At 46.0% G+C, this 19,114-nt stretch overlaps 1 protein-coding gene across 2 annotated transcripts in view; it reads left to right on the top strand.

Moving 5' to 3' along the window:
* Positions 1 to 17,131, top strand: part of PAK5 (p21 (RAC1) activated kinase 5) — a 93,191-nt gene extending 76,060 nt beyond the window's left edge. For both annotated transcript variants that reach the window (XM_075413480.1, XM_075413482.1), the window contains exons 4-9: positions 4,431 to 4,922; positions 6,679 to 6,812; positions 8,833 to 8,959; positions 11,930 to 12,055; positions 14,143 to 14,277; positions 14,940 to 17,131. In XM_075413480.1, coding sequence (XP_075269595.1) covers positions 4,431 to 4,922; positions 6,679 to 6,812; positions 8,833 to 8,959; positions 11,930 to 12,055; positions 14,143 to 14,277; positions 14,940 to 15,095 — 1,170 coding nt within the window. In that variant the 3' untranslated portion in view covers positions 15,096 to 17,131. The remainder of the gene's footprint in view (positions 1 to 4,430; positions 4,923 to 6,678; positions 6,813 to 8,832; positions 8,960 to 11,929; positions 12,056 to 14,142; positions 14,278 to 14,939) is intronic.
* Positions 17,132 to 19,114: the final 1,983 nt, after the last annotated feature.

Here is a 19,114-nt window from a genome sequence, read left to right as displayed (position 1 = left end):
TTTGCATGCCTTTTCTGAGCTCAGGCGGTGGTGGGAGGGATTCGTGTGGGTAGTTAAACTCTGCACCTGGAAATGGATTCTGGAAGTTGTGAAGAAAGCCTGGGGTGGACTTTCTGCCATTTCCTTCATTTAAAGAATTGTTTTGTCAGAGTTTAGAAAGGAGAAGGACAAATCCAGTAATTCATAGACTCTCTTGTGCGTGCTGATGCCCGTTTTACACCATTCGATAGGGCAGAAGACAGAGGTGTATTTTACAGGACAAAGCACTCCAGACACTGAAAAATATCTCATTAAAATGCACTAACAACTTTTATGGAAAAAAAAAGCCTTCAAGCAAGATTCATTGTGAGCTGGTCCTCTTCTCAGAGCATCTAAAACACTCCTACAGCCTTGGTGTATTGAAATTTGATGATTCACTGTTAAATGCAGCCGTTTCAATTCCCAAACCCGTCCACGGCTCCTGGAAGTGAATAGCAGCTTCTTGTCTTGAATGATTGCTGAAGAGTCTTCATTTCAAGGAGGCATTAGTAAGATAATGGTTCATCAAATGGGTTTACTAAATGAGAATCAGGTCTCGAATCAGATATTTTACAAATGAGATTGGCTTTAAAGTATAGTTAAAAGAGGAAAAAAGTAAACAGTGAAGAAGACTGCAGGCACAAATGTATGACTTCAAAATACGCTTAGTAAAGATGTTAATTTTGGCTTGTAAATGTGAAGAACAGACTTACTTTGGTATTATTTGCAGGTGATAGATGTCAGATAAATCAAATGTCTGCCCTGTTTCATCATCAGTGATTTCAGAGGCATTATGTCAGGAGCCTTCTGCAGCGCAGGGCTTGGCCACCGCCGTGCAGTGGGACCGTGGAGATGCAGGAAGCCGGCGGCTCAGGTTTGGTTCTCCCTCCGATCCACTCCCGTGTTGCTCACCTGCTCTCCTGTGCCTGCAGGGTAACTCCCCTAACACTTGGCAGGGTTGCAGCTTTCCGTTACCCTTGTAACACGGAGATTACATCCCACTTTGTTCAGTGGAGTCTCCTCAATATTGTCACACAATAACAAACCCATCCCACCAAGTCTGCTTATTATACAAAGATTTTGTCCTATTTTTGGACACTCTGTACTACATTTTTTCCTTTTACCCTCCTCTTCATCACAGGCAGCCCACTTAACTTTTTGCACAGGATCCTATTATGTCAAAGCCCCTTTCCCTGTTGTTTTTCAGTGGTGGCTCTCTGTGACCCTCTCCTGTCCCTCCTCCAAGGGGCTGTACCTACCTTGTACTGCTGTAATGTAGCAAAGGTCTTTCTCTAACCTGGCTGCTGCCCAGCACTGCCATTTTCCTGCTGTGCATTTTGCGGGAAGTCTGCACCAGGACATTTCCAGCCCGGTGAAGGCAGAGCCAAGCCTTTACTATCAGAAACCCTCTCAGTTTTTCCCTGTTTTCCCATTCACGCGCTGGTGGCTTTCCACAAACGCTGCCTGCCACCGCCACACAGATTCTCGGAGATTTCCACCGACGAAGCACTGGAGTAACCTTTCCCCTTGCAATCTCCATGTGATTTACAGTCCATGCCTCCTGCACCTCTTACTTCAGCAAACTGAAATGTAATCAAACTTCATCTGCTTCACCTTTACTGAAAGGCAAGCCCATCTCGCCAGGGGATTAGGAGGGTCTGGGCTGCGGCTGCAGGGCTGCGGCTGCCATCCCTGCAGCAGTCCCGCTGCAGAGGGTGTGGGGACACCCGTTTGGCTCGAAGGCTGCCCAGGGGGACGCGCACCCCTCGCCAGCAAGCGGTTCCCACCGCTTGTGACGCAAAACGAGCATCGCAGTCATCAGAGCGGAAACTGGAAAGAGTTCAAACACGGTGTTACATCCGCCTTTTAACAATGAAAAGACCCGGCTGCCGACGTGGCGGCGTGTGGCTGCGGGTGATGCAGCGAAACGGCCAGCAGCAACAGGACATCGCCTTGCACCGCAGCGCTGTGATGGATGGTGTGTCAGGGCTTCAGCTGCTCCCTTGACCTGGTCCTGAGTGAGAGCAGGGCTGGTTTCTCCTTTCCTTTGTAGTCTTTAAAGAATTTCCTTTCAGTAGGTAATTGCATTCAGTAGCAGAAATAGAATTATTAGTGGAATTAAATGTGTTCGATTTTGCCGTGATGTTAGCCACTGCGTCAAGACACAGCCTCGGAGGAGAGGTTCAGCTGATTTACTCATTTTAGCTCCTGGTTTCTTGTAAGATTTCATGGGATTCAGGACGTGAATGGGTTTACGTTGTACTGCAATGCTAACTTCAAAAAGCTTTCAAAAATCCTTAGCAAGCACACCGAACCCCTGAGTTTTCATGTTAAAATTTTACCATGGAATTTGCTTTTGCCAACATATTCAGCTTAGGACATGCTCAGAAATATCAGACATGGCTTAACCCTCAAATAATTCATTAGCGTGGATTTATCCAGCTAAAATTTCTAGACAGGACTTTCCTCATCTCAATACTTTAAAAAAAACCCAGTGTTTTTACAGGCAAAGCAATAATTTATGTGTCCCTACGTACACAGATATATAGGACAGGGCTAGACTGAGTTCCCCTCCCTCCACCAAACCATCTGAGCACTTTCCCCTGTTAATTAGTTTGGCAGATGTAATGTCCTTCATGAAATTCATCGTGTCTCTGACCCCCTCCTATTTTATGGCTACCCCTGCCTGACAGAGTAAGTGAAATTATGGCTGCAATGATGTGGATGTTTTGCTTAGACAAAACCAGCATCCTAGGAGGCGGCTGTACCACACTGTTACGTGCTCGCTGGATGCTCTGTATGGCTGGTAGCTGTCAGCGTGCAAGTCTCAGGCAGAAGCAGACTCCAGCTTCACGTTCTCGAGGGAAATCTCTGAGCAGCCCCCCTGGAGAGGCATTCCCTCTTCCCTGCTAAGCCTCACGTGAAATGTAGCGATGGGCATGCCTGGCTCGCACACGAGGTGGGAGAGCACTGATCGAATACTGCACTTGGAGGCTTTTCTCCCCGCACTGAGGCGACTCCAGCTAGAAACTCCTCCTCACTGTGCAGCAGCCTACAGTGATAAATTGATGCTGCGGCAGATTTTTTTTTCTTTTTTTTTTTCCTTGCAGTCTTAGCATAAAACGGTCAAATGATGTTCCACCGCAGAATTCAATTTCACAGTTCAGTTGGGTCCTTGATTACACTGCCAAATTCAGATTAATGTGCATTTAACTAACATGGATCAGGGACTTCTGGCTGGCAGCCAGCCGTAATAGTAGCAACCCTGAGCTGTGTAGAGTTTGCTGCTCTGTCCACCCTTGTGCACCGCCACCGAAATTGATTGATTAAATGAATTCATTGCCATAATTATTTGTAATTGTGCTACATCATGAGCCTGTGTTGAACCACCCCCCTGCCCTGAGATGCTCTGTATGTCATCAGGAGTCACATATGTTGTATCGTAAACGTGGAGATGCTTTTTTCCGGGGGAAAACAACATATTTTTGTTTTGGCTTGGGTTTTTTGTCTTACATCTTTTTTTTTTGGATGGAGGCAAAGTGTTGTGTTTGCAAATGTGAAGTATTCGTTTGCTTTCAGTGTAAGAAGCTTAGAAAAGCTTGGAAAATAAAAAGGAAGGAAGGAACCTGCAAATGAACAAGGCCTCCCGTTGGGATAATTTCCTTTGCGATTGTCTCTGATTTCAGATGAAAATTAGTGGTTTTGTGACACTGCAGTTAAGTACTGTGTAGCTCTGGAAAATGATTTAAGAAATGGTAAATTGAATTAGGCTTCTCACTGTACTCATATATGCAGTCAGTCAAATAGCAGCCGGTAGCAGGGCAAGGCAGGAGATGACAAGGATTTCAGAGTATCACCGCCTCCGCAAGAAGAGATTGGGTCATCCCTGAATTGCTGGAGAAAAGCATAAGAAGGGGCTGAGGGCTGAGAGTCAAAACCCAGGAACTGGTATTTGAAAGGAAAGACAGAAATTGGAACTTGCCAAAGGGCTGCTGGTTGTGGAAGGGATGAATTCTTGGAGGAAATGGCCCAGAGAGCCTGTGGGGCACGGCAGACACAGAGCAAATACACTTTTTGGAGCACATGCTTTCATTACGCAAGTATTACCGTATCTGCAAACAGATACCTGGACAGAAAAACGGGCCTGAGATGCACAAAAGATCTCGTGGTCTTTCCTGGCCTCATTCTAGTGCTGATGAGAGCACAGCAGCCCAGTGGTCTAAAAAATCTCTTTTCAGATACGTGGCAGCAGTGTCGTGTTGAGAAGAACAGGTACGTGCAGGAGCACATCGTGCCGGCACCCTGCCGAGGAACTCCGGGGACACAGAGGATGAACCGAGTGGTGAGGGCTGGGTGAACAGCGAGAAAGCTGTCTGTTCATCTGCGTTCACTCGTCTGTTCTTGCGTTGCAGGTGGATTATGATCGAGCACAGCTGGTCGTTAGCCCACCGCTCTCTGGATCGGACACCTACCCCAGGGGCCCCGTAAAGCTACCTCAAAGTCAGAGCAAAGTCAGCTATTCCAGCAGCAGCTACCAGTACCCTCTGGTCTATCACAAAGCGTCCCACTATCACCAGCCATCTCTCCAGCCCAGCTCTCCCTATATTTCCACCGCTTCCTACCCCAGCTCCCCGAGTATCACGTCAAGTGCTTATCCTCCACCCAGCTGGGGATCCTCCTCAGACCAGCAGCCCTCCAGGGTGTCCCACGAACAGTTCAGAGCTGCCCTGCAGCTTGTGGTCAGCCCGGGTGACCCCCGGGAGTACTTGGACAACTTCATCAAGATCGGGGAGGGCTCCACAGGGATTGTCTGCATCGCCACCGAGAAGCACACGGGGAAGCAAGTTGCCGTGAAGAAGATGGATCTCAGGAAACAGCAGAGAAGGGAGCTGCTCTTTAATGAGGTACGTTGTTTTGGGTGGTGCAACAGGTTTTGCGGGTGGTAGGTTCAACAGGAAGCGTGGGCCAAATGGCAACCTCAAGAGCCAGATTAATGTCTTTCCAAAAGAGGTGGTGAGTCCTATGCACATCTATGCTGTATAAATATTGTATAACCAGACCAGTTTCAAATGAGCTACATCTCCTTCAGACTTTAAACATATAACATGGTGGAAAGTCAGAGTAAACAGCTAAGAAATCTGTCAGCTAATCCAGGCAGCATATCAGGTGCACAGACATAGCCCAGCTGCCTTTTTCTGATCGTTTTCGTATATAGTTTATTCTTCCAAGATGGAGGATCCAAACTAGCCCAACTATTCAAGAAGTGCGTGCACCGTATTCTGGCACATACATGCATTTTGTTTCCTCCCTCCTTCCTCTCCTAACCATTAGCAGTCCTTTTACTTTCCTGATGGTTACCTAGCAAAGAGCTGACGGTCCCTTTTTACTGGAACCATCTGTGTTAATTCCCACATCTCCTTTGCTGAGTGGTTACAGCCAGTTCAGAGCCCACAGCTGCTTATGGAAGATTGTTTTCCCCATGTACCTTACTTTAAATTTAAGAAAAGTGGTTCTCATTTGCCATTTTTTCACCCAGTTGTTTGGAGCTGCAAGTTTCTTTTGCAACTCAAAGAGTTTCTCCTTTTTTTCTTCTTACTCCTTTAAAGAAGCTAGCGCTTGTGTGTTCGCCACTCCCTTTTCCAGATCACTTGTGAATATGCTGATCAACACCAAAAACATTGCAGGTCCCCAGGAAAACCTATAGTGAGAACAAACCGTTTGCTTCTATTATTCGTTTCCTGCATTTTAACTATAAGAGGATCTTCCCTCAGCACATGACAGATTGGTTTCTTTAAAAACTTAACATTTTTTAATTAAAATACTAGTTTTTAACAAACTTCACACAGTTCTTCTTTGCACAGTCCATGACTGTACTGGGTATTTTGGCTTTGTTTTTGCTCTGCTGGAAGACTGCACTGCATTGCATTGCGGTAGCTCTAACTGAGCATCTCTTGAATGGGAACATCTTGAAGCAGGTCCTACCCGCTGTGCAGGACCAAGCTGCTTCCCTGACACGCTCCAGTCACTCACGTCATCTGATAATTTATTTTCAGCAGTGCTGAAATTCCTCCATCTATAATGAAGCCTTCCCTGGCTGTTGTTTTCTCTCCTGACCGCCTTTCTGACATCCCTCACTACCACGTGGTTATGGTCGCCGCCTTGGCTGGGCTGCTGTTACTGTGGTCCCAATTCTGTACAGTCCCTTTAGATGTGGGATCTGAGCTGTCTTACGAATATCCCCTGTACTACCAACGTTCTGCTAAAATTCGGTGCAAAGTACTGTTTGATGCATGATGAAGACTTTGATGGGTTGAGCGATTGATCAGGTCAAAAAAAAAATCTGTACTGAAAGCAACTGGCAATAAAAAAGCAATGAAGCAAACAGTCCTGTTCCTGCAGTCTGAAAAAAACCCAATTATCTACCACTTATAATTTAGCAACTAAAGATTCTTCCTTCTTCCTAATGCATTTATGATGACTGTTATTTTTATGTAAATACATTGATTTTGTTTGTGCGTTGGCATAAGGATTAGGGAGGATGTGATTCATAGCAGAACCTTTACTAAGCACAAAGAGAAAAGTACAGTGAAGAAGAAGGTCGAAACAAGTGTCAGATAATGCTTGTAGCAATTCACATACCATCTTTTTCTTCCTTCACAGGTTGTAATCATGAGAGATTACCATCATGAAAACGTGGTTGACATGTACAACAGTTACCTTGTTGGCGATGAGCTGTGGGTTGTGATGGAGTTCCTGGAGGGCGGTGCTTTGACAGATATCGTGACTCACACGAGGTGGGTTGGGTTAAAGCCCACAGCGTGAGCCAGGCAGGAGGGAGATGCCATGGCTTCCCTTCATGGATGCCACTGGACCATGCCCTCCGGACCTCACCTCCTGCTGAGGGAAGCTGGGAACCTCCTGGCTCTATATATGTATTTTTATGTAGATGCATTTATCGCTGTGTATTTGTATATACATACAAAATACAAGTATGCAAACATAAAAATGCATACATGCATAGAATATATATACATGGAAAGTATATATACATAAATATGTATGTGTATGTGTATAGCTGTATATGCGCATGTTTGTATATACATATATATACACACATACGTATACTGTAGCGTGCTTACTTTAACAGCATAAATAAGCCACTGCAGATGAATTCCTGTCAGTACTGGCATTTTTTAAATAGAAGGGAAAGAAACACCTGAGAGGGCTTGCTGGTAGATGGGGTTTTGCCGGCGCTTTAGGAGGTAATGTAGCAGAGACATGACTTTTATCCATTACTTCCTAAAGTGGCAAAAAAAATCTTCTTTTCCCTGTTTGGTGATCTGTACTGTTGTTTTTGCTGTCGTAACTATGTCAGTTCTAAGGGTGATTTCTCTCCATACTCATAACCCACGTAACCACACTGTCAGACATGTTATCTGCAAATAAAGCCTAAAACATAATGGAAAAAGTATTTTTATATCAGAATATTTGTCCTTAAGGCAGAGCTTGGTCCCATATTTCAGTTAATATCGTACCTTTAAAGCAGGCGATTTGCCGGCACAAAAGCTGTAGTGTACGGAACAGCTCTTCCTCTTCTGAGTGGAAACGTTAGATTTTACAGCCTGCTTCATATCTGCTCTTCACTCATCTTTTCCTGATAAGCAGGATAAAATGAGGTAGGGAAGAGGAATTCTGTGTTTAGTTTCTTCCTCTTAAGTAAAAAAATAAAGATTTCCACACCAGATTGGTGGGAGATTATTTAGGTGAGCAAGAAGAAAAGCAAGGAATAGTAAATTAGAAAATTTGTCTTCTCTCATAGTTTAATGATGCTTTTAGATCCTACCAAAAGCAGAGTTGTAACAGAGGTATTTTATTTTTCAGTGTTGCCTTAGCTGATGTACTGAAATAAATCACAATATTGCAAGTCATTTGTTAACTACCACTCCCCAAACATTAAAAGCTCTATCTTAGATATTTCTGACAGGAGTTTAACGACAAACAGATGTTCCCAGGACACCACTTCTTATGAGCTGTCATCTATGTTTTTAACTCAGAATACTCTTTCCTTAATCTTCTGGGGGTTTTTTACATAGCATGACCTTCCTTCAAAGATTTTGCTAAAATACAGCACACGAAGTTAAAGCAGAAATCTCCACGGGTATTTTTCTGCTTGCATAGTAGAGATGCTGGGGTCATCCAGCAGTGGAGCAGCAGGGTCAGGGTGGCAATGGCCACCCACCCCGGCCACTGCCATCGTGTTGTGGCAGACAGCTTCTTCCAGAATGGGCTTTGCACATGTGCACAGAAATGTGGACTCTTGCTGCTTATTTTTCTACTGAAATACCCTGAATACTTTTATAGAAGGCATAAAAGTGAGGAAGTGCTCTCGAAGAGCTACACCCAGGGCCTGATGTTTTGTCTGCACAATTAAGAGTATTTTTTCTCGTATGTATTCCATGCCTTTTTCCATCCCAGCAGTGATTTACCCTCCTTGGCAAGCAGTTAGTTTGCTGTAAATAAGGCATTTCCGTTATTTCCCAGAGGGAAACAGGCTACATCACACAGTACACTCTGCTTTTTTAGTGCTGCAGGAAGACTTACCCAGACTTGGTTGTGGAGTTGTTCCTCACCCCTCATCTCCCCTTTTTCGACAGAAATAGGACCAGAGAGAGTCGCTTCACAGAGCCGTTGCCTAAAAGATCTCCTGGCTGCCTGTATACTGGCGTGAAGGGGGACTTGTGCCGCTTCGCTCCACCTCCCCTTTCCCGCTGTCTTCGTTAAAGCTCAGCTCGTTTTTCCGCCTTGCTGTTTCAGGATGAACGAGGAGCAGATAGCGACTGTCTGCCTGTCTGTCCTGAGAGCCCTGTCCTACCTGCACAACCAAGGCGTCATCCACCGCGACATCAAAAGCGACTCCATCCTTCTCACAAGCGATGGGAGGGTGAGTGCCCAGCGTTTCCCCTTCTGTCTCTTGGGGCTGGCACGAAAATAGCTGTGCACGTTCAAAGTGACGCTAACTTAAAAAAAACAAAATAAGCCAGGCGCGTGAAACCAAGGGATACAACCTGTGAATAACTTGTTAGAGAGCATAATCAGAAAAACACAGGCCTGGCCTGGCCGGTGATTGACAGCTGTGCTGCATGCAGAGTCCGCAGGGGGAAATCGGAGTTGTCAGAAGGCAGTGGCAGAAGAAACTATGCCATGTGGGTAATGCTTAGGTGATGGGAGACCTTCTTTTACACTGCTCCACTCCTGCTCTGATGCCTCGCAAAAATTTTTTTCTTTCCATGACATTTAGTTATCCTTTAGTCAGCAAGTTTTTATGCATTTGCTCTGTTTTCCAAACCTAGTTAGGAGGCTAACATCAAGGCTATACAAACAAGAAATACTCTGCATTGGGGCTGAAGCACTGCCCTGATGGTGAGAGTAGCTTTTACCATAGGTACACTTACAAGATGCTTGAGAATATCTGTCCCACACTTTTGTTTACTTGGATGGGATGCTGCTGTCAGTGAATTGGTCTTTCTTTGTGTTCTTAGTAAGTAGGGAGAGAGGGAGACGAAATGCTGCACATGACCTGCTCAGTAAGCAAAACGGTTTGCAGGCAAAACAATGTTACTTCAGCAGTGTTTGGTTCCCAAAGAAATTATTATTTCCTTACAAGGAGAAAGGTGGGTTTGGGCAGTGGTATTTCTGGACATAGACAGCCGTAAAGCTTGAGGTACCTAAAACTTGGGGCACCCAAAGGCTTAGATGGAGGGAGGCAAATCACTCCTGTTTAAGAGCTAATTTCGGCTTGGGTTAGGCACTACTTTGCATCTCGTCCTGTGGCCCCATTGGGATAATTTTGAGTAGAAACTAACGCACTCATGGCCAGTGAGTCCTGTAAGCAGGGCTTGAAGGGTTACTCCAGTGGCATCACACACCTGTCTAGAGCAAGACTTGGCGGGCTGGACTGAGCCCAAGAGCACCCAGTCAGTCTGGAACCAAACCTAGATCCTCTCCTTCAGAAGGTAAAACTCTTGGCTTCCCGGGCCTGCTCCGATTCCCTGATCAAAGGCTCGCCTTCGTAGTTTGACTCCCACTTCACCAAGGGAGAGGGATTTTCCTCCTGCAGTGGTTGCAGGCTGCTCCTGTTAATCCTGTCGGGGGAAGAAAATTCCACATGTAGGAGTTTTTCAGTTGTGATTTCAGTCCATATTGCTGAAATAGCATCTGATCTGCTCTCAGGACCTGCATACAGTGCTTCATTATACTCGTTACTCCAGTACTTATTATCTGCATTGCAGATTTCTTCATGGCTGTGTTGTGCAATTATCTTTTTTTAGAAAATCGTCTTCTTTTATGTACTCGAATGAGCAATAGATATGCAAAACCTCTTGTGCTCCTAAAAAGAAGATTGGGCTTTGCTTCCAAAATATGCATTATTTCTTCCATTCTTCATCGTGTAAACTGAAAAATGCATGTAGCACAGAGAACTCGGCTATTATGGGCTTTATTTTAGAAATACCAACAATCATTTTGTAATTCTGTTAAAAATAATACCCTTAGTTTTAAAAAAAGTAATGTCTGTACTGAATCCAAAAGAAAACAAATCAGTGCTGATGATAAAATGCTGGTCTACACAATGCAGGGATTTATGCAACTTCACACTTCAGTTGTCCTAGGGCTGCTTGGGCTGATTTTGTATCCCCAGACACTGAGTGTGTGATCGGATACATGGCTCATGCAGCTTGGACATCGGTCAGCGCTGTGCGGTGTATAAATGGGGCTGATGGCGGTGAGCCCAGTGTCCAGGAAAACCCTTATGATAACTTCCAGGCCTCCAAATAAATACTGGGGGGAGGGACCCCAAAAACTTTAGCCTTGAAAAACAAGCTGTTTCTGGAAGAGGGTAATGCCTGTGACACTCAGACCAGCTTGTTTTGGTTGGGAGTTGGAGGAGTTTTCACCTTGTTGTTGTACAGTAACTGGGAGGGGGAGGTGATCATTCTCCATAATTTCTGTTGTAAAAAAAAAAAAGAAACTGACATAAAAGTATGAGCAGGCACATGATGCAGCAAGAGCTGCTCTCCGGAGTGCTTGTCTATCCCATTATTTCTATTTCAGGTCACTGCCACAGCTACTCAAGGACAGAGCCGTCTTTAATTCCCGAGTTCCTGAGCAAAGGGAGCAGGCCTTCTTATCTCTTACAACTATTTTGGAAGTCTTGTACACTGCCCTGCCTTCCCCAAATTAGCTCCCCTACTACATAAAGAAGACAGTTTCTTTAGTGGTAGTCTGCAGTGTGAGGTCCTGGTCTTGAAAAATCATTGGCAGCAGTATTGCTTTCTGTGAGTGTTCGACCATGCTCTCTCTGGTAAAAGAAAACGGGGTGAATGCCACTTGTTTCATCTGTTTTCTGGCAAACTCACAGATCGTATTCCTGATACAAATAATAGCAGTGGTGTGTATCACTTGAAATATGTATATTATTGAATATCAGTATACATACATAGACTACAAACATGGGTTTTATGTAGATATGCAATAATAGATTAACTATAAAACACTGTTACTTCAGAATTTCTTGCTTCCCTTCTATTTTTTAAATATTATAAGCCATTTATCACCACCGCATCTTTTGCTAGTGGGGAGGCAATGAGCTATGACAGGCGATCTTAGTAACGAGCACCACTGCCACTCGCTCCTGTTTCTTTCCCTTGCCTTCATTGTAAGGAGCCGCGCGTCCCTCAGGCTGTATCGCCGTCTCCAGCCACACTTCCAGAACCGTGCTGCTGCCCTGTCCCAGGGAAACGCTGCAGCTCCATCCCTGTCCCCCCAGCTGCAGCTGGAGACGTGTCTTGGAGACGCATGTGTCTCGGAGGAGTTTGCCTTGTTGTTCAAGAGTGACTTTTTCTTTACTTTTCAGATCAAATTGTCCGACTTTGGGTTCTGCGCCCAAGTGTCGAAGGAGGTCCCAAGGAGGAAGTCGCTGGTTGGGACGCCGTACTGGATGGCGCCGGAGGTGATATCCCGCCTGCCCTACGGCACCGAGGCGAGTACACCCGTGTGCACCCGGAGCGACTGTTTGCCCTCTGCGTGGTGCCTCGGTCCAGCCCCCCGGGCCCTCTCAGAACCGGGCAGTTCAAATGCATTCACGCAGATATGCTAAATAGCAGCAATTATGTTTGCCCCAGAGTGCTACATCGTGCCTTGCTTCAAAGTGTTTCTCCAAGACAAAGTCGCTAAATAATGACTCCGTTCAGCGCATTAAACAATGTAATGCCTTTACATATTTTAGCTTAGAGTGCTGTATTAAAGGAAACTGGCATCATTTCCACATCGTGAAAGACCCTTTGAGTATCTTTCATGTCAAGCGTGGAGCTGCCCTTACAGGTGTCTGCACCTGCATATGCCAAGTCCGCAGCCAGATCACGTGCGTGTACTGCACAGCCAGGTCACAGCACTACGTGCGCAGACCTGCAGGCAGAGAGCTCCACTCTGCTGTCACAGCCTGAGGTCCCCCTCCTCCGGAGCAGTGCCAGCACAGGCACCGGCATGGTCCTGTAGGTCCCCAACACAGGAGCCAGCTGGGTGGGTTGGATTGCCACCCTCTGTTGTAGCGTTTGTCTCCACATCGGCTCATTCCTTGCAGTCATTGCTTTCATTAGTTGAGAGACAGGAGTTGGGGGGAAAGCATATTTGTGGGAACTATTTTAAGCACTGCCAAATGGTCTGAAAAAAGCAATTCAATCATGTTTATAGGAGCCTTTCAGATCAGACCAGAAAGGTGGGGACCTGCAGCTCTGCAGTGCTGTACCCAATCCTTTTGGAAGCTCTGAGTCACAACACTTCTGACTGCCAGCCTGGGAAGAGCAGTCCCCTCTCCCACACTCAGCCATGACAGTGACTCACGCCTCCCCAGCCAGAGACGCGGCTGCATTTTCTCCTCTGCGTGGAGAGGGGAGTCATCTTCTGCTTGACAGTGCCTATAGTAACAACTGCAGAGAGCAAACCTGCAAGACAGATAGAGAGAGGGATATATATATATATATATATGTATTTTTATATTTACTCACATATGTTTGCATACACACACACACACAGACAAAGTGGGGGAAATGAGCTGAGGCCTGAGACAGGTGACACTGCATCTTCACATCGTGCAGCAGGGACCAGAGTGGCGCAGGCAGGGCGCGCGCCTGCCCGAGAGCGAGAGCACCCTGCAGGCACCGGCATTCACCCAGGACGGGTGGCATTGTAGGAGACATTTCAGGGATAGTAACACCAGCTAGTTCTAGGCCATTAATAACACTGAAGGGATTGTAAAGTGGCTGAACTTACAGCTACATTAGGTTTCCCCACCACAAGGGAAAGGAAAAAAGAAAAAAGGGATTTAAGTTGAAGGATAGTGTTGGCAAAAGAGCAAAAGCAGTATGAGCTGGCTTGGCTGTGCTGGGCTGGCTAATGATGGGAATTAGAGTCATCAGAGGATTGTGATTCTAGAGCAGCTCTGCAGCAAGCCGGGACTGGGAAAAAAAAAAAAAAAAAAAGAAGTTTGGGGGTTTTTTGAAGTTGGAGCAGAATTATTTTCCAAAGGGTTTGTATAATGTGTTACCTGTACTTGCTGGAAGCGGGCCTGCGTGTAGTAAGTGCTTCCCTTTGCCTTGGGGTCTCAGATGGAGTTCCTGTAGTCTAAGAATCAGGGGAAGTAGCGTAACCGACTTCACAGCAGCCGAATTTTACTCTGCTCGCCCGCTAGCTACACCTGTCTGCAGCACTGCAGTGCCAGTGGGTGCAAATCAGCATAGCTGAAATGCAGCACAGTAGGGTGCAAACGAGCACGCCTTAGCAGTGCTTCCAGTGGACATCACCTAAACCAGCTGCAGACCCGGGTTTGTAAGTTGTTTCTAATGTATTTCTTCAATGCACTTTGCTGCCCAGAAGAGAAAATTGTTGTCGGCTGGTTAAAAAAGAAAGATTTATGGTGGTGGCTCACCAGACTGTTGGCTTAGACTGGACACAGACTGCAGGTACAACAGCAGGAGCCAACTTGGAGGTTTGCGTGAACCCCAGTGTTGAAGCCTGTTACCCGCCTCTCTGCACTACCAGCGGTGTTTGAGACGGGACTGTGTGTTACAGGTGGATATCTGGTCCCTGGGCATCATGGTGATAGAGATGATAGACGGCGAACCTCCCTACTTCAATGAGCCGCCGCTGCAGGCCATGCGCCGCATCCGCGATAACTTACCGCCCCGGGTGAAGGACATGCACAAGGTCAGGCTTTCCACTGGTCACAAGGACCTTGCAACGTACAAACATTTAGTAAAAACTATAGCCAAACACTTCCATGCCCAAGGGATAAACTGCACCTTTAGGTACCACCTTGAGCAGTGGGCCCTACATTGGATGCGTGTGGGAGGACGGGAGGCCAAAGCCGTCAGCAACCGTAGCCGTTCTGTGCCCAGCCCTGGCTTTGGTTTTGCCTTGAGTGACGGCGAAGGGCCCTGGGCAGAGCCTAGTGCTCCCTGCGTGCCTCGCCCTGCCAGAGGAGCAGCGCACGTTGGCACGTCAGCCCTGCTGCGGGTGGGTTGGTACATCCCTGCCCACTGCCAAAGCTTTTGGGTACCTTTGGGCATCTCCCATTTTTGAGTGGGCTTCTAGAAGAAGGCAGACCTGAGCCGTCAGTGCGTTAATGCTTTTCTCACCCATCGCATGCAAAGCTGTGCATTGTGCGCTGTTCTGCAGCCCACTGGTAGCCCGGTACTTTCAATATTTACAGCCCATAGAAGACGCACGGCCCTTCAGCTCACTACATCTCTTGCCGTAGGAAAGCTCAGCGTGTCCCTTGTCTTCCCAAGAAAAGCAGTGTGCACAGGCCCAGCGGAGGCTGGAAGCAGGTGTCTTTGTCCGCCCCTAACGCCGGTGTGATGTTGCAGGTTTCCTCGGTCCTCCGGGGCTTCTTGGACTCGATGCTGGTGCGGGAGCCATCACAGAGAGCCACGGCACAGGAACTGTTGAGACACCCATTTCTCAAACTGGCTGGGCCCCCTTCTTGCATCGTGCCCCTCATGAGGCAGCACAGGCATCGCTGAAGCCGGCAGCTTTCCAGAAGGAGGTCAATGCAGAGTCTGGATGACAGCCGCGCAGGAATCCTGGCGGTTGTGTGGGAACCACGGGCAGGACGAGCAAAACCTTGCGGAGGAAAACCAGCCCCGCAGAATAATGTGGTGTATAAAAACCCAAGGAGGTGCTCGCTGGGGCTGCGAGGGACCGGGGAGCGATCCTGGCCCCCAGCTGGGTGGCCACACGCTGCCATGGACCATCACTCCTCAGTGCTGTTGTCTTCTCGGCCAGCCAGGCAGAAGGTGACAAATGCAAACAAGGTTGGAAAGATAATTGATAGCACAACCAGAGTGAAACACCACAATTTTATTGCAGGCTACGGCACTATTTCAGAAGAACACTTTTGTGACAAAAAAGCACTTTTTATCTCAGTCATAGCAGCGCAATGTATTTTGCAACGAATTTGTAATTTTCTGTACAGTATGTTTTGATAATTTGCAGTACTTTGTCATGTAAATGTTGTGTTAGTTGCAGTAATAAGTGTAACTTAGAATTTGAGAAGATAAAAAAGTTTCCTACTTTTTTAACCCTTTTGAAAACAGAAAAAAAAACCACAAGACAACCCTTTGGGAAGCTAGAGAGTTTTGCAGATTTTTCCGCTGGGGTGGGGAGAGTCACGGCAGCCCAAAGAGCGCTGGGAGCCGGCGCTACCCATGACGCAGTGGCCCAGTGTTAGCGGTCGTCAGGGTCTCCCTCACCTCCCCGCGTCTCCCGCGGTGGGAACCAACGCACCTGGCCTACCTTTGCTCAAGGGTCATCTTCTCGCCCCATGGTGGGCTGTCCCTTCGCTTCATGCCACTGGAAGCTCAGTTTGGTTACTGCAAAAGGCTCCGTTATCTCTGTCCCGCTCTGGAAGGTGATGGCAGGAGTCCGCCTGCCCACCCGCCCACCCAGTGGGGATCCTCCGGAGCTCAAACAGACCCTTGTGCTGCGTTACGAGATGTTTGCCATAGAGAAGAAGTCGTGCTGCTGTCTAGACCTTTTTGAATGTTGATGCAACAGTTGACTACTACGGTACAATTTTGTGTTATTTGTTGGATGACTTTGCATGTTAACTGTAGGCCTAAATAGATTTGCCTTTAAAATTTTTAGAAGTGCTTCATAATTATTTCAATGATAAATGAATTTTATTTATTAATGATTAGTTCTTTTTAATTATATATAATACAAAAGCCATGTTTTTCAAGGGTTGTTTTTTTTTTCTTACTGACTTCATTTTGCAGTATCATTAAGAAACACAAAGCCAATTTTGTGAAAACATAGTTTCTTTCTTATTATGGAATTTCATAGTGAATAAATTGATTGTTATTTATTGTAGTAAATTATAACCAAACATCTAAACCTGGCAGGAGCTGTTTCTTAAAGATCTTCCTCCAGGACAAAAGAGCTACCAACAGTAAAGAAGCTCCTTTAGTATCATCCTTAAAAAGTTAAAGAGTTTTTGAAGGGAGAGAAACAAAAAAGAATATAGTAGAGAAATACGAACTCGAACATTGAATAAATGTTCTTACATCTGCGTGTCTTACTCCCCGCTGCTTTCTCTTCTTAACCCTGTTTGGACATCTTACTAAGACTCTAAAGAAAATGTGTTTGGCTCCCGCCGCCCCACCGCACGCATGCTCCTGGTACCCACCCGCAGAAACCCGGCAGAGCGCACAGCACCCGCGGCCTTCTAAGGGGTTTTGTAGTCTTGACAACTCAGGAAAAGAGGCTGCATCAGTGAAAGCAATGACACACAGGTGAAACTGTAATACTAGCCACAAAAGTAAACTTTTTTTAACCATCTTTGAATAAAAAAAACAGTTGGGGTTGGTGGGGGTTTTTTTCTTCAATATTCAGCACATTTTAGGCTGTAAAACTGAAGAATTTTGTGCAACTTTCTTATCATTAGATACTTTCAACGTATTCATCAAGTTTACTGAAAGTTTTGTCAGTTTCAAAGGGTTTTTTTGTGAACACCAACTACTGGTGAAACAAATGCACATGCAAGTTAAATAAATTAATTAATAAACGCTTGAATTTTCAGTGTGTTTTTTCTCCCCATGCCTTGTTTCTGTTTTCTAAATTTGACTCGGTCGCACAGTACTGGACCAAGCACGTAACAAGAGAAAAGAGAGGGTCCTTGTATATGTGTGCGAGATATACTTAAGTATATATAGAGTGATTTACAGAGCTGCTCAGCCCTGGTCCCTTGGTGCTCTTCACAGCCGCGTCCTGACTCCTGGGAGGGGAGCTGGTCAGAAGCCCCAGCCTCAGTGAGGGTAACAGGGGCTGAGCTCCAGCACCACAAGGGCTTGGGGTAAGGAAGGCCACTGGGTCCGAAACAAAACCTGTGCCTGCCCGCCAGCCCCGGGAAGCTGATAGTCAGTGGCTGTATGGGCGCAAGAAAATAATAGGTTGTTTTGTACTTCTTGATTGTATTTATTCAAGATATTTGAAGACTGAAATGCTGCTGTCCAGCTATAATTTTATATTTTTCCAAATTAAGAAGGTAGGAATAAGACCTCAAAAAAGACCATCTCAGTGCCAATAAATTTTTCTCCTGGTTGATGGCACAATCACTGCATAAACACCTATGATGAACTATGGGACATGAGTAAGGAGAAGCTGCTTGAGCTTCTGACTGTGCCTCTACCCAGTATCAAGAAAAAAAGCACATCAGACTTGATAAACAAGAACCAGCAGGTTTGATGAGGCAAAAGAGCCCACACATGACTGGGGAAAAAAAAAAACAACAACACAAAAAAACCAAGCCATCATCATTAATTTGGTGTAAGGAGGAAAGTGCAAAGGCTTAAGGTTTGCAGTGTCATTACACTGTGGCAAAACCAAGCAGCCTATGAGCTAAATACCCTAAATACATCACCAAAATAACCCCAAAGTGAGGGGAAAAATAATGGAGGGAAGTAATTGTTCAAACTGATATCATCAGTCTTTGCAAAAACCTTGACATGGAAAACATACTTTGAGTCTCCCTGGCACCTTCCCGCCCCCCACCCCGAAGAGCTCGGGCCCAGAGCACCCATTTGTCACAGACCAGCCTCCCTTCTCCATGCACAGAAAGAAATTTCCCTGTGGCAGAAATGACCAGTGCGGTTTGTCACGCTGAAGCAAATGGTGTCCTTAGAGAAATATTAGCGAAATTTCTATTTCAACCCGAGATACTGTGATTTGGCAATTCCGAGAGTCTCCCCCAAACACACACCCTTGTGCACGTGTGAGCGCGCGCACACACTCTTACGTTAGAAAAGTGTATACACAAGTTCTCTACACACAGAAAAAAACTGTCATGGCTCCACAGGAGTCAATGCCAGCACTTGAAAGAAACACCCAGACATCCTCTTGCAATTAATCATATAGTACAGAAAATGTTGAGAAATTATTAGCACACACATACAGCTCCACATATGAAGTGCTCCAGAAAGACCATCCCTGTTGAAACATTTCCACCTTCCTTTCCCTGCCCCCTAAATAATCCTCCTTTTTTTTTTTTTTTTTTAACCTTACACGTCCTTTATTTTTAGTGTATAACGATTCAGCTCTCATGCCTACTGAAACCATTCCTACCAGGCTTCCCAGTAGCATCAGGCAGCCAATGAATCCACACTATTATTTGCTCTCTTAAGCAGCTTCAAGTCTTAGAAATGAGGCTTTTATACTACTTTTGGTTGCTGACATCAGTAAATGTTTCAAAATTCATTGGGCATCGGAGGGAAAAAAAAAATCTTAACTTTGACCATTTCACCCATAGTACTTCAAATAAAGCCAGATCTAGGCAAAAGATCAGGACTAACCATAGCCTGTCACCTTGGGCTACACAGCTGACGGAACTGTGTTCATCACCCCCTCTGCAAAGTTGTGCCATGGGTAACCTCTGCAGGCTCTTCCCAGGTCTCGTCTCCTGCAACCTGATGGCTCACGAGCCCTCAGCCTGGTCCCTGCAGTGTCCACGCAGCAGAAGCCATTCCCCCATCACTGTCTCTTTATG

Source organism: Opisthocomus hoazin, chromosome 2, assembly GCF_030867145.1.
Source record: "Opisthocomus hoazin isolate bOpiHoa1 chromosome 2, bOpiHoa1.hap1, whole genome shotgun sequence".
Classification (NCBI taxonomy): domain Eukaryota; kingdom Metazoa; phylum Chordata; class Aves; order Opisthocomiformes; family Opisthocomidae; genus Opisthocomus; species Opisthocomus hoazin.
The sequence above is the reverse complement of the archived record's forward strand: the minus strand, read 5'-3'. Positions and strand labels throughout refer to the sequence as shown.